The 14,881-nt window shown below is 39.5% G+C and overlaps 1 protein-coding gene across 1 annotated transcript; it reads right to left on the bottom strand.

Moving 5' to 3' along the window:
• Positions 1-4,855: 4,855 nt before the first annotated feature.
• On the bottom strand, positions 4,856-5,912 carry LOC148215293 (vomeronasal type-2 receptor 26-like). The gene is made up of 2 exons (XM_088144041.1): positions 5,849-5,912; positions 4,856-5,757 (listed from the first exon to the last, which is right to left on the bottom strand). Exon 2 carries the CDS (start codon positions 5,753-5,755, stop codon positions 4,856-4,858), a length of 900 nt encoding a protein of 299 aa, XP_088000167.1. The 5' UTR covers positions 5,756-5,757; positions 5,849-5,912.
• Between the last annotated feature and the right edge of the window lie 8,969 nt (positions 5,913-14,881).

Raw genomic sequence — 14,881 nt, 5'->3', positions numbered from 1 at the left:
GGAAGCAAGGTAAGTCCAACTTGGACTGAAATTGCTATTATAAATGTGGAAGCCCAGTGTGACATTTGACAGGATCTGGGGATTTTCATTGATCTCCTTGAGAGCAAACACTAAAGCCAGGATGTGCTGGTAATTCTGAAAAAATATTCTGTAACAAAAGGTACATAACTGACTGCTTCAGAAAATGGCATCTTCAATCTTTCAGGCTTATATCCAGAAGAAAGTAGCTGAATTTTGCTACCAGTAATATCAACTAAAAATGTTAATCATAGGTAACATAGGTCCCTCAGATTTTAGTGGTATGTACATCTTCTGAACTTACCCATACTTACATTCTATATCTAGAATGAATTGGATATGATTTGTTATAATGGACTTTCGGCTTTTTTCCCACTTCATGTGGCAACTAAAATGTACATTGAAAATAGCTCATGGTATCTTATGTTTGAGAAGGGTGTTTCTTGAGATTTTGTTATGAGCTTTTGTTATTATAGCTTACAGGAAAACCTTTTGAACATCATGTGATTGAACAGCAGGGTTCAGAGCCTGAAAATAAATCAATGATTAACTTACATAAGTCCATCTTGCAGTTCCTCAGAAGGATGTCGATTGAAATCAGTGGGATCAGAAAATGGCAAGAACACAGAAATGATGCTAGCAATGTTAACTTCTCCAAGTTGATGATATCTGTGATGAATAGGAACAGGCTCATCAAGGTCACATTGAACAGTAGAATCCTGGCATGCCACTTGAGGCATTACTATCAACAATGACACCATGAACGCTACCATCTTCCATAAAAGTCTTCTTTCTATACACAAATGCCCCTGTCTGCAACATGATCCTTGAATGTGCCCAAGTACAATAGTCTGACATGACTTCATCAGCTATTTTTCAGGTAGAAATACAGTAAGACATACCACTGATTATATTCAAAGAGCTCTGCGGGCTTCCAAGTTTGAATGTTATAGTAACATTAATAGCACCCTTCAGGGTCAGGTCATCCTTTTGCCTAGGAGTCCCATAGGATTTGGAAGAGGCAAACTGGCTAATTTCATAATGATAGAAAAACAAGCATTTATCTAGAGATTTTCAACATTCACAACTCAAAAAAAAAAAAATTAAAAAAAATGTGTGGGCCATCTGAGCTAGGAAGAGAAGAATGAAATTACTACATCTCTATAGCAATATAGAGCTATGGAAATTAAAATAGATACAGATAGATAAAGTTAACATAGCTTTAAGGTTAGAATGAGGAATTACAGGCAGGATCTGGATTGCTATTTTTAATTACTGACTAAAAATATTCTTTAACCCAATAGGCCTGACATCCCTCATTAACAGAAATAACTTCCAATTTACCCGGAAGATATCCATTACAGAAAAACAGGAAGCTATGGTTTTAAAAATCTGCCTGTTTGCCTGATATCCTTTATATGTTCATGTTGGAGAACTTCCCCCATTGCACATTTAAGCTAGAGAGCAAAGTGCAATTAGATTGGCTTCCAAAGCTGCAGTGCCTGCCTTATAAAAGAATGTGTCTCCTGAGATTCAGATGTCTCTGATCGTTTTTGCTTCTGGTAGGCAAATATAAATGAGGGCCATACAAAAGTGATGGTAGGTGATGATGATGATGATGATGATGATGATGATGATGATGATGATGATGATGATGTTGATAGAGAGATAGATAAATTTATATATTGATCTGTTTAAGTATGGGGGTATATAGAGATACCTAAAGAGTGGAGGAGTTATTAGCCCTTTTGTAGACCAATACAAATTGTTCTTCCTTATTTGATTGGTTACAATTTTGCTTTACATAACAGTCTTCCACTAAATACAATATATATAATATTTAAGGTGAATTATAAATTTGTCTTTACTGGTCATCTTAACTCATATGCCCATTAGAATGTGTAAAAAGGAGTTGAGATGATATAGAAAGGGGCCTTTCATTGAAACAAAGAGGCTTTTGAACTGTTTCTGAAGCAATCAGGCACTGGGAATTCTCAGATGCCTATCTTGTGAATAGCACAATAAGAGACAGAAGAGTTGCTAGTTAATTCATCTCTTCTTTCAGAGCCTCATCACATTTTCCTTGCTAGCTTCTAACATCTTTCATTTGGATATTGTCTTGATGTGTAGGGAGCTTGAATGGCCTTCAGCAAATCTTAAATCCACACAGAGGGATAAAATTACTTTTTAACTCTGCTATTGTAATCCCTGAGTACAAAAATCAGGCTTGAAATGTAGGTTTATAGGCTTGTTTTTTTTCTTACATGATTCATGAATGGGAGAGGAGAGGAGAGGAGAGGAGAAGAGAGGAGAGGAGAGGAGAGGAGAGGAGAGGAGAGGAGAGGAGAGGAGAGGAGAGGAGAGGAGAGGAGAGGAGAGGAGAGGAGGAGAGAAGAGGAGAGGAGAGGCGAGGAGAGGAGAGGAGAGGAGAGGAGAGGAGAGGAGAGGAGAGGAGAGAAGAGAAGAGAAGAGAAGAGAAGAGAAGAGAAGAGAAGAGAAGAGAACTTATTGATGGGTGAGCAAGAGACAGACATAAGGCCTGACTGAGTGGGGTGGTAGGATGATGGATAATTAAGATTATTAACTAAAATTAAATAATTCTGTTCCATTTCCCTTTCTCAGTTAACTATTCTTGCTCATCCTCTATTGTTCTAAGCTACACTTGATGACAAGGCACACAATAGAACACATTTCTGGTGAGAAAAATCTTTTGCACCAACAGTTAGAAATTTTGCTTGAAGAAAGATTGTTAGATTATGCAAAAAAGCCTCTTCCCCATTACGTCAACCCATCCCACCCGATCACACAGAGAGGGCATGCTTCGGACCCCCTTGGTAAAAGAACTCTGATCAGCAAGGTCCAGAAGGTGGGCCTTCTCTGCTGTAGCCTCTGCACTCTGGAATATTATGCCCCCGGAGGTGAGATTGGCCTCCTCACTCCTGGCCTTCCAGAGGGCTTTGAAGACCTGGCTCTGCCACTTGTCCTGGGTGGGGAGGGAAGACATCAAACATGGGGTCGGCTAGCCCTTTAGAGGCCTGTTGTCTTCAGCCCTGGAATCCATCATTTTCTTGGACTTTCTCTTTTTGGTAATGTTTTGTATACATTTTTATGTTTTATGTATATCTATTTTTATTGTTTTAATGGTTTGTGTGAGCTGCCCAAAGTGGGGGGAGATGGGCAGAGTTAAATTTAATAATGAATTAATAAATAAATAAAAATAATAAACTTCCTAGCTAGAAAAGCAGCAGATGATGCTGCTCCCCTCTCCTCTCCTCTCCTCCCCTCTCCTCTCCTCTCCTCTCCTCTCCTCTCCTCTCCTCTCCTCTCCTCTCCTCTCCTCTCCTCCCCTCCCCTTCCCTCCCCTCCCCTCCCCTCTTTTTGCAAGTTGGTGCTGCAGCAGCAGCATTCTTTGTCACTTGCTTCCCTATTTTCTTTCAACTCCTAAGTCTCTTTTCGCTGCTTAAAATCCCTGATTATCCACCTGCCCTCCTAATTTGATTAGACGGGCAGAGGGAAAAAGAAGAAGCATGCTCCGTTGAACTCACATCAACCAAGTCTTGCAGAGTTTCTAAACAATGGAAGATTGACAATCTAATTCCACCTTGGAACTACAAGTGGACATATTTATGTTTCTCTACATAACCAGTATGATCCTCTTCACTGAGCAGAAGCCAGACTTGGCCTCCCTTACCCCCTAAAAGTTTCATGTTCATCAAATGGGTCTGGAAAGCCTGACTCATTCATAGCCTTCTCTAGCAGCACGCTCACAAAAGGAAATGTTGACAAAACAATTCTGGGAAGTGGCAGAAACTGTAGCCTTTATCTATTTAAATCTCATTGATATAAAAAAAACCCAATGTGCTATATAGAACTCTACATCTTACATTTGCCGCTGCAGCCACAACAAAGCTTTGTTCCCTAGGAATTGCTGATGCCAACCCATGCTCACCCAGAGAAACCAAAATGATTTCATCGCTGGTAATGAGAACCACCATGTGCCCCCTAACTCAAGTGCTGCAGCACCACATATGCTTCAAACAGACCTATGACCACGGAACATGCTGTTCTATACATTGATCATGCGTGAGTGAATTTACTAGAAAGGGACCATTATGTAAATTGGATACTGACATGTATTGGACTTCTGACGGAATTTATCTGGATTTTCCAGAATATTTTTTGCCAGAAATGTCATTGGTCTTTGCTACTGAGGAGAAGACAGCAGGTCAGCCACGTGACCAGCTGGAAGATCGTTTGATTTTACTCTCCTTTTTGTAGGTGACCATCTCACATGATGTGCACCAGAGAATTCCCAGTCTCTCATTGCTTCAGAAACAATTCAGAGGCCCTCTCTGTTAAAATGAAAGGCTTATTTCTATATAATCTCTACTCCTTTTTACCCATTCTAGTGAGTATATGAATTAAGATGACCAGTAAAGACAAATTTATAATTCACATAAATATCTATATTTAATGGAAAACTGTGATGTATAGCAAAATTGTAACCAATCAAATAAAGAAGAACCATTTCCATTGGTCTATAAAGGGGACTAATAACTCATCTACCCTTTATATGTCTCTATATACTCCCACACTGAAATTGTCAATAAATCAGTTTGTGTTTTTATTTGTTTATCTATCTATTTTACATGGCCCCATTTATATTTGCCTCTCAGGAAGAAAAAAAGACCAGAGCCATCCAAATCTCAGTGGACAGGGCAGGCACTGCAATATACAAGGCCAATCTAACTGCACATTGCTCCTCTGACTTTAATCTGAAAGTAGGGAAGTTCTCTAACATCTAAATATAAAGGATATCAGGAAACAGGGAGATTTTCTAAAGCTTTCTTTTCATTAGCTGATGCTTATGGTTCAGTTCAGGTCTCATTACAATGATAAAACATTTCGGAAAGAAGATACACATCAGTAAGCCAGCACTGGAGGAGATCATGGAGAAGACCTCCACAGCCAACATATATTTTCCTCTTGTGCTTAGATACGTTGGAACAAAGCACAGCCAAACACTGCAGAAGACCAACATGCTGAAGGTGATGAATTTGGCTTCGTTGAAACTGTCAGGTAACTTCCTAGCTAAAAAAGCAGCAGAGAAGCTGACCACGGCCAGGAAACCCATAAAGCCCAAGACACAGTAGAACATGGTGACAGATCCTTCACTGCACTCCATGATGATTTCTTCAGACATTGAGTGAACATCAAAATCTGGGTATGGTGGGGACATTATCAGCCATGCAGCACAAATGCTGGCTTGAATAAGGGAGCAGGAAAGAAGAATGAAACTGATCATTCTTCCACCCACCCATTTCCTCAATCTGGAACCAGGTTTGGTGGCCATGAATGCTAGAACCACAACAAAGGTTTTGGCCAACACACAAGAAACCGCCACAGAGAAGATGAGCCCAAAAGCTGGTTGTCGAAGGAGACACACAATTTTATTAGGTCTGCCAATAAATAGAAACACGCAAAAGAAAGAGAGGAGGAGGGAAACAAGGAGAGTGTAGGTGAGATTCCGGTTGTTGGCTTTGACGATGGGAGTCTCTTTGTTTTTAATGAAGATTGTGAGCACCAGGGTGGCCATTAAAGAAAAACAAAGAGAAAGAACAGTGAGACTGATCCCCACAGGCTCTTCATAGGACAAAAAGGTGATCTGCTTTGGAATGCATTTATTTCTGTTGTGGTTTGGATAATGATCTTCTAGACACAAAGAGCAGTCATCCATGTCTGAAAAATAAGAGAACAAGATTGTGTACAGTGGATTATACACAATGTTATATGAAGTGGCTTCGTCCCATTATATATGAAATATTCCTACCCTTCTCCTTTGATATTTTCCTCTCTGGACACAGAAGACAATCATAGCAGCAAAATGGCTCCCCTTCTTTCTTGGCCTTGCTGTGTCCTGCCTCACAAGGATCATTACACAAAGAAAAAGGTGGTACCTATCCATAAATAAGAGGAATAGTTTAAGATATAGAGGGGAAAGGAAGTGCTTGGGGAGATACTGTTACTGGGGAATCAACAGATTAAAAAGGGATAGATAAACAAGTCTGAAATAGTAGGAAGGTATTCTGAGAGGAAATTGGTCTGAAACTGTTTCATTAAACATCTACAGTTGTAGGCATCTGTGGACTTCTAGTCATGTATAGCTGTAATCATCACCCCCATCCTCAATAGATCATGTCAGTGCTGGGAAGGGATGATCGGACTCTAGTCTACATCTAGAGGTGACTAGATTGAAGAAATCTGGTACAGAGGACTGCAAATTTCAAAATCTTGGGCCAAGAATTTGAGAGAGGGAGAGGGAGAGAGAAAGAGAGAGAGTGAAAAATTCTATATTAAATACTTAAGATATAGGTATCCCTAACAGGTATTTTCTTCCTTTCCCCATGCATTTGTGCCTAGGTTATCTCAGAGATGATGCTATGGAACTACCATCAGTTAAAAAAGAAAAGAATGCTTGTTAAACAAAGACAGAAAGATGTTGCATCTAACCTGATGAAACCCTATTGGCCATGTGATGGAATCTACAGAGATATTGAAGAACTTGTCTGGTGGAGCTGTGGGATCTACTACTCCAACTTTGACCCGAAGAAAGGACTGGTTTGGGAATGTGATCCAGTTGATAATATCAAATCCACCAATGAATTCTCCATTTCTGTCAAATGAAATCTTTTCACCAACACTGTTGTTGAATGAGATGCTTCTCAGAAATGAATGAATCTAAAGTAGAGGGAGGGAGAGAGGGAGGGAGGGAGGGAGAGAGGGAGGGAAAATATATATAAGGGATGCTTATTTCTACACTTTTGACAATCACTGTCAGTATAATTTTTTTGATGACACGTTCCATCCCATTTGCTCAGCATTCTGTCAATTAGTTCAAGACCTTTAGGGTGGTAATAAGGTAAACATCCCTCCCATTGCGCATGAAGAAACCACCCTAAGCACACTTGATGATTTGAAATGATCAGATGAATCAACCCTTTCCATGGATTCAGTAGATCATATCCATTAATTACAATCTCAAGGTGTGGTTTTGTTTTATTTATTTGTTTGTTTGTTTATTTAGTAGCATTCACTCCCATTTACTGGGCCATTTTCCAATGGAAAACAAGACTAGCAACTAGTAGAACAATCAGAGAATGTAAAAGGAACACATTCAATATATTTTACCTTTCATTCCACAGTAAAAATTACAGTATAATGGATCTGAGTTACAGAAAGATAATCTTATTTAATTTTAGGGGGAAAAATATAGAAATTTAGAAGATAATTTTCTAAAACAATTTTCTAAGTTCGTACTTGCCACAACTCTTGATTCTGAAACTGTTGCCTTCCTTCTTTTAATATTGTTTTCCTGGATTTGGACAAATACATAGATTGCAAAGCATGTGCCACAGCATAGACTGCATTGTAAGTATTGTAGCTGTGGCCACTCATGTGTGATTCAAACACATTAGTAGGAAGGGCTATAAGTTTTTCCTCTCCTGTACACTTTCTCTCAGATGGCATCTCTGTTTTAGAGCTGGGAAAGAAACAGTTGAATGCCTGTTCCCAGAAATCGTTCCTAAAATGGTCATGCTGGTTATTGATTGGATTTATGCTTTCAAGAAATTCCTGGAAGTCTTGGACCTTCTTTGTGTGAACTGCAAAGGATAAAGCACCTTTCAGGAAATGGATGTCCCATGATCTGTGAAGGGAAACTGAAGTGTAATCCGTCTGAGCTGTTGTAACCCAGATTTTTGCCTTCTGTGGTGCATCTTCCACTTCAGAAAATTGGAGGAACGTTCTCAAAACTGATATGGACTGAATTTCACTGTACAAGACAATCACATTGGCTGTGCTGTTCATGACAACTCGGTATACTTGGAGTACTTCATCCATCACATCAATAAAGTCACTGTAAAAAGCTACATTTGGGAACTTTGATATGAAGTCAAAGCAGATGTCATACTGGGAAAACATGGGGAGCACATCATGTACAAATTTCTCTCCGTTGTCATCATTCACAGCCAGAACACCAATCCACGTCCACCTAAAATGCAGCAATAGCTGGAGGAGGCCCTTATGTTGGTGGGATTCATCTGGAAACATTTGTTGGATGAAAGCAGCTTGAGTTGCTTTATCCATGACTGGAGCAGAGCCATATGTCAGCTAAAGAAAGCAAAAATTTAGGCAATAGAGAAGGTCCATGAGAGTCTATCAAAATGTACATATCTGTTTGCATTTTGTGTATCCTTCAGCTTCAGGTGTGAAATATTTTCCAAATCTTACTTGCTTATTTCTAAGCTTCACCTGAAATTCAGCCCAGCTTTTCTTTTAGGGATATGCTTTGAGGGAAAATCTCAGTCTCATCATTCACAAGAAATGTTAAAATGACCTTTTTGGAAAAGGAAAGGCTAAACCTGAACCTTAATTTATTCTGTGGCATTGGAGAATATTTACATTCATCAAGCATATCCACTATCAGAGTATCAAAGTTATCCATAATCATGATTCTGTGCTAATCCACTCCAGCATTAATGAATGTCCAGGGATCCCCAACCTCTCTCCTTTCTACCTCATCCAAATTTTCCAAAGCATCCCAGAGACACTGTTGGCTGAGAGAAAGAAGCACCAAGGCACTCTTACCATGGAAACCTATCCAAGACAAATGTCCTGTTTTTTTCCCCCAGCTTATATCCCACTTTAAGAGGCCAAAACTCTATGTGTCTCTCCTGGAGGAATAAACAGTGCTGCTGTAATAGTAGGAAAGGGAAATTTCCAAGGTCTAGAATTCAAAGTTACTTTTACCAGGAAGGGCGGGATATGGAATCCCAGAGCTCTGACTTGCTGGCTTTATACATTGTATGGATGTATGGATGTATTTATTTATTATATTTTGCAGTATCCAACCAGGTTACTATTGCACTCCTTCTGCTATTTAATTTAATGGGATCTTTAGGAACCCTGATCATTTCAAAATACAGCTTGATCTTCAGCAAATGTTTCTGTCTCCAGTTTGAAGCCTCCTCACATCCTCATTCAGTCAATGTTTGTACGTACCTTTTTTCTATTTTTGATTACCTATTACTTTGTATCTGGAATCTAAAACTATATTGACAGTTTGCCCCTGTTACAGCATTAGAAGTTGACGTACTTTTGCTATTTGCCAAATAAATTAATTCACTACTTTGATTCTATATTTTTAATCTATGGTCATAAATATTCATTGAATTGCAAGAAAAGGCTGATTGTGGGGTAACTGGGTTCAATTCATCAACATGGACCATTTGCCATCATTAAGGTTTCCTTAATGAGTACCTATCAGATGGCTGAATAGAATATGAACAATCCTGAATAGAATATGAACTATCCTTAAGTAAAATTATGGGCTTGTCCAGGTAGTGGCATAGATTTTCAGCACACCTTACCAGAGGCACTTTGTAGATGCACAGTAGAGTTGCCATGTGGACGCAGATGTCAGGTCCCCCAATGACTGCAGCCAGATTTTTTGGGACCCCACACTTGTAGTTAGGGATGAATCTGATCTGGGTGAAGAGAAGCTCCATTGAGGCAAGGTAAGTCCAACTTGGACTGAAATTGCTATTATAAATGTGGAAGCCAAGCGTGACATTGGGTAGGATCTGGGTATTTTCATTGATCTCCTTGAGAGCAAACACAATGGCCAGAATGTGCTGGTAACTCTGAAACAATGTTCTGAAACAAAAATTACATTGAGAAGCATCTGCTTCAGATTATGGCATTTGTAATATTTCTGAACTATAATTTGTTGAAGTATTCTAGTGCAATATATTTAGTATTCAGCCATGATCCTAGAATTGGCATAGTAAAATGGAATTATGTATATACCACTCCCGAATCTCTCTCTTTCTCTCTTTCTCTCTCTCTCTAATGCAAGACAAACACAGGCTTGAGGTTGGAAACATCATTTCTTAATACATGAGAAATGCCCACTATTAAATCATAACTTTTTAAGAATGGCATATATGTAGAAGAAAGTAGCTTTATTTTGAAAGCAATAAAATCAGCTGAAAAAAGTTAGTCATAACAATCACAAATGTTAATAGTTATTGCATCTACATAAATTCATCTGAATTTACATTATAACTTTAGAGACAATTGGATGTAATTTCTGGAGTTTTGGCCTTTGCACTGAATTACTTATAAGATGTCACTAGTGACAGAATCATTCCACTTCCCTTAGGAAGTGAAAATGGATCGAGGCAACCTGTTTTTGAGAAGGGTGTTTCTGTAGCTTTCATTATTTCAGTTTCTGGGGAAACAGTTTAAGCATCATGAGTTCGAACAGCAGGGTAAAGAACTTGAAAACAAATGAATGATGTACTTACATAACTCCATCTTGAAGTTCCTTGGAAGGATGTTGACTGAAATCAGCTGGATTAGAAAAAGTCAAGATCACAGAAAAAATACCAGCAATGCTAACATCTCCAAGCTGATGATGTGTGTGATGAATAGGAAGAGGCTGATCAAGTTCACATTGAATACTAGGATCTTTGCATACCACTTGAAGTATTAATATTAACAATAACTCTATGAATGCTAACATCTTCCATGAAGGTCATCTTTCTGCGTACAAATGCCCCTGTCTGCAGCATGATCCTTGAATGCCTCCAAGTAGATCAGACTGACATGACTTCTTCAGATGTTTTTCAGACAGAAATAGACAGTGCAACATACTATCGAATCAACCCACAGAGCTTTGGGGCTTCCAGCCATGGGTTGGAATGTCATGGGGAATATTAATAGCATCCTTCCGGGTCATTTGCCTTGGAATCCCATGGGTGTGGAAGAGAAAATACATAACCAATGTTTAATCATAGTTGAGATAATAACCTGCCCAGAGTTTTGAGCATTTCAGCTGAGAAAAATATATCACAACTCAAAAGAAAACACACCAGGTTCCCCTGAAACAACAAGCAGTGATCCATATCAAGAAAATTTGATTAAAATTAGAAAAATCTGCCTAGATGGATGCACACACTGTAAGGTTTGCCCCGTTTGACAGAGAAACTCTCGTGACACGTGTGGTTCACAAAGAAGGTTTACTCATGCGTAACGTAGTAGTCACAAGCAAAGCCAGGACTGGCTTGGTACAATTGCATCACTTGTTATATTCCCCCCTTCCCGCGCTTTTTTCCCGCCCCGCGATCACGTTGCAGCTGCGGATTATTGGCCCCCAATAATCCCCCTTGATTGTTCATGATGGCAGGATCGGTCAGGGTCCATTGTCCTTGATTGCCAGTCCCCCTCCGGCTGGGTTGGTTCCTCCCCGTTACGTGCAAGCCCGCGGGTTCTGTGCTGCGTTGCGATCTTGTTTCGCTGCCTGCGGCCCCGTTCATTGCTGGCTCGCGCCGTTATCAGTTTATAGTTAAAAGCTTCCGCTGCGGTTTTCCGGTTTGGCTGGGCGCAGGTGGCCCGTTAATTAGCGGCACTTTCAGTTCCTCTTTTCCCCGCTAGCTACCGCCGGTGGATTCCGCGTGGTCTGGCTGCGAGCTTCCCTGAAGCCCCGTGCTGACCGAACCTGACACACACAAGAGAGAGAGAGAGAGAGAGAGAGAGAGATATGCAGAAGAAGGAACAGTGTATATGAAGTATAGTTGAAATGTCTTTAAAGTTAAGCTTTACTTCTTATGAATACATGGGCACAACTGGGTAATTTTATTTGCAACAATTTTTACGTGGGCTTTCATTGTCTCCTTCTGGTATTGTTTGACTGCTCAGTCTAAGCCACCTTCCTGGAATTTCTGGTTGTCTTCTGTCCAAATACTGACCAAACCCAACTGAACTGAGCTTGTACTGATCTTGAAGATGTAATCTTAGTTATTTTGGTTATTTTAAATGTTACAAGACAAACATAAAGGCAAATTTGCCTTCAAGTTGGCATGGGCTGAAATGTGATCTCTTCTTCACACATGTCCTAAAACTAGAGAAAGAGAACCCAATTAAACAAATGAGCCAAAAACATTATACTTGTTCATCGATTTATTGAGAAAAATGATCCAAAACTACATATTTGTGTATGGCAAAAGTATAAGAACCTTTGCTTTCAGTAACTGCTGTGCCCTGCTTGGGCAGCAATAAGTGCAACTAAATGTTTCCAATAACTGTTGATCAGTCCCACACATCGGCTTGGAGGAATTTTAGCCCATTCCTCCTTACAGAACAGCTTCAGTAAAAAGATGTTGGAGGGCTCCCATGCATGAACTGTCTGCTTCAGGTCCTTCCACAACATTTCTGTAGGATTAAGGTCAGAACTTGGACTTGGCCATTACAAAACGTTAACTCTCTTCTGCTTTAACCATTCTTTGATTGTACAGCTTGTGTGTTTTGGGTTACTGTCTTGCTGCATGACCCACTTTCCCTTGAGCTTCAGTTCATGGACAGATACCCTGGCATTTTCCTGTAGAATTTGCTGGTACAGTTCAGGATTCATAGTACCATCAATGATGGCAAGCCATCCTGGTCCAGAGGCAGCAAAGCAGTCCCAAACCATGATACTGTCACCACCACGGATGGAATAAGATTCTTATGCTAGTGTTTGCCTTTCACCAAACTTATGCTTTTCATTCAGGTTAAAAGTTCCATTTTGGTCTCATCCATCCACATTTTTCCAATAGCCTTCTGGTTTATCCAGGTGGTATTTTACAAACTGTAGATGGGCAGCAATGTTATTTTTGGCTTCCTCCTTGCAACCTTGCCACATGCACCATTGTTGTTCGGTGTTCTTGAGATGGTGGTCTCATGAGCACTGACATGGAAGGGAGGCCTTTAGTTCCTCAGATATTACCTTGGTATTCTTTGAGACCTCCCAGAGTATTACACACCTTGCTCTTGGTGTGATCTTCATTGGTCGACCACTCCTGGGAAGGGTAACAATGGTGTTGAATTGCCTCCATTGATCTGCCTGACAGTGGACTGGTGGAGTCCAAATTCTTTGGAAATTGTTTTGTAATCTTTTCCAACCTGGTGAGTATCAACAACTGTTTTTTAGAGGTTCTCAGAAATCTCCTTTGTTCAAGCCATGACACACTTCCACATACTTGTTTTGTGAAGATCAGACTTTGCTAGTGAATACCAAGAATTTTTTTCTTTAAATAAGGCAGGACCTTCCACACTCACACCTGATTATCATCCTATTGATTGCAACATCTGACTCTAATTTCCCCTTCAAATGAACTGGTAATCTTAGAGGTTCCTGTACTTTTGTCCCATCCTAACATGTAGCTTTGGATCATTTTCCTCAATGAATAAATGAAGATGTATAATGTTTTTGACTCATTTGTTGAATTGGGTTCTCTTTATCTAGTTTTAGGATGTGTGGAGAAGAGATCACATTTTAGGTCATATTTATGTAGAAATATTGAAAGTTGAAAAGGATTCACAAACTTTTAGGCACCAATGTATATATTGTTTTAAAGCATGGGGAGAGAAAGAGAGAGGGAGGGAAGATGAGGACAAAACTAATGAAACACTCCAATTCTATCCTCGCTATCAACTCCTAATTCATAAAAGAACTGCTTTTTAGCTAACTAACAAATGAACCATTTAAAGTCTTTATTTCAATTATATATAGAATTAACCTTCTCTCTCCCAACTCCACAGCAAGAAGATCTAGGAAGAAGGCATGAATGAATAGGAAACAAAACCTGAGGAAAGGCAAAACAGAAAATAAGGAGAGAATGTTGTAAATAATAGACGATGTTTCTCTTTCTTTCTTCATTTCTGATATTCCTTTTTGGGAAGAATCACCTTAATTATTGCAGCAAAAAATGGGCCAGGCAAGGAGGACCATAAAAGGGTTGACAGGGTAAAGCAGCAGTGAATGTATGCATCAGAAATGTCTCCAAGCCAGTAAGAGACATGAAGGCCAGTAGGAAACTAATGAAATATTTTATACCCCTTCAATGGTGAAATGCAGTAAATTGTGGAGTGTTGCTGCAACTGCACTTGTTTTTACCAAAAATACATCACCCAGAAGCTTCTAACATGACTCTACCAGTCCACCTTCTAGGCCAGCTGGGCAGGAGAAGGCATGAAGGAAGTTACTTTGCATTTGACTGACAGCCAGATGACTTTCTTCTCATCTCCATTCAGCAGTTGGTCCAGGAAAGGCCTTTTGTAATATTGTTGTTCTTTTTATGCCATTGCTTAAGAAAGGACTTGTTATTTATTTACTGACTAGATTGCCTCCAGGACCTCAACACACTATAGATTGCATTCCTACTTCCAACTTTTCTTCACAACCATGTAAGGTAAATTGGCTTGAGAAGCATGGCTGGTCTCTCAGTAAGATTCAATGTCTATGGATGGATTTGAACCTGGATTTTCCTGGTCTCAGCCAACAACTTAACTACTAGCCCACACTGACTTACTAAAGATTTGCCTTTCCATTGAGATAATTGGATTATAGTAATAATTTCAAAAATCAAGAATTGCCAACATAATTTTTTGAAATACTTTTTTTTAAGTGCTGTTGTTAAAATTACAAACCATGAAAGTCAGCTGACAGACTGAATTAATAAAACCTGTATTCCATTTATGGATAAGAATTCTTGACATGTGCCAAAAGGAAGGAAGGAAGGAAGGAAGGAAGGAAGGAAGGAAGGAAGGAAGGAAGGAAGGAAGGAAGGAAGGAAGGAAGGAAGGAAATTCTAGCACTAAATGATACAAGTTGGAAGTAACAGGACAAATGGGAACCATAAGTGAGAAGGCTCCCTATTTCCTCAATTCAGCCTCAAATCATAATTTTGTGAAAGAACTGCTTGTAATGATGTCCACAATTATTGAATGCATATAAAGAATTTGAGCTTGACGTAGCCGATTT

The sequence above is a fragment of the Python bivittatus genome, unplaced genomic scaffold, assembly GCF_059951505.1.
Source record: "Python bivittatus isolate LINGU-HERP-01145 unplaced genomic scaffold, Pbiv_v1 ctg000430_np1212, whole genome shotgun sequence".
NCBI lineage: Eukaryota > Metazoa > Chordata > Lepidosauria > Squamata > Pythonidae > Python > Python bivittatus.
This window is presented reverse-complemented; position numbering and strand designations above follow the sequence as displayed.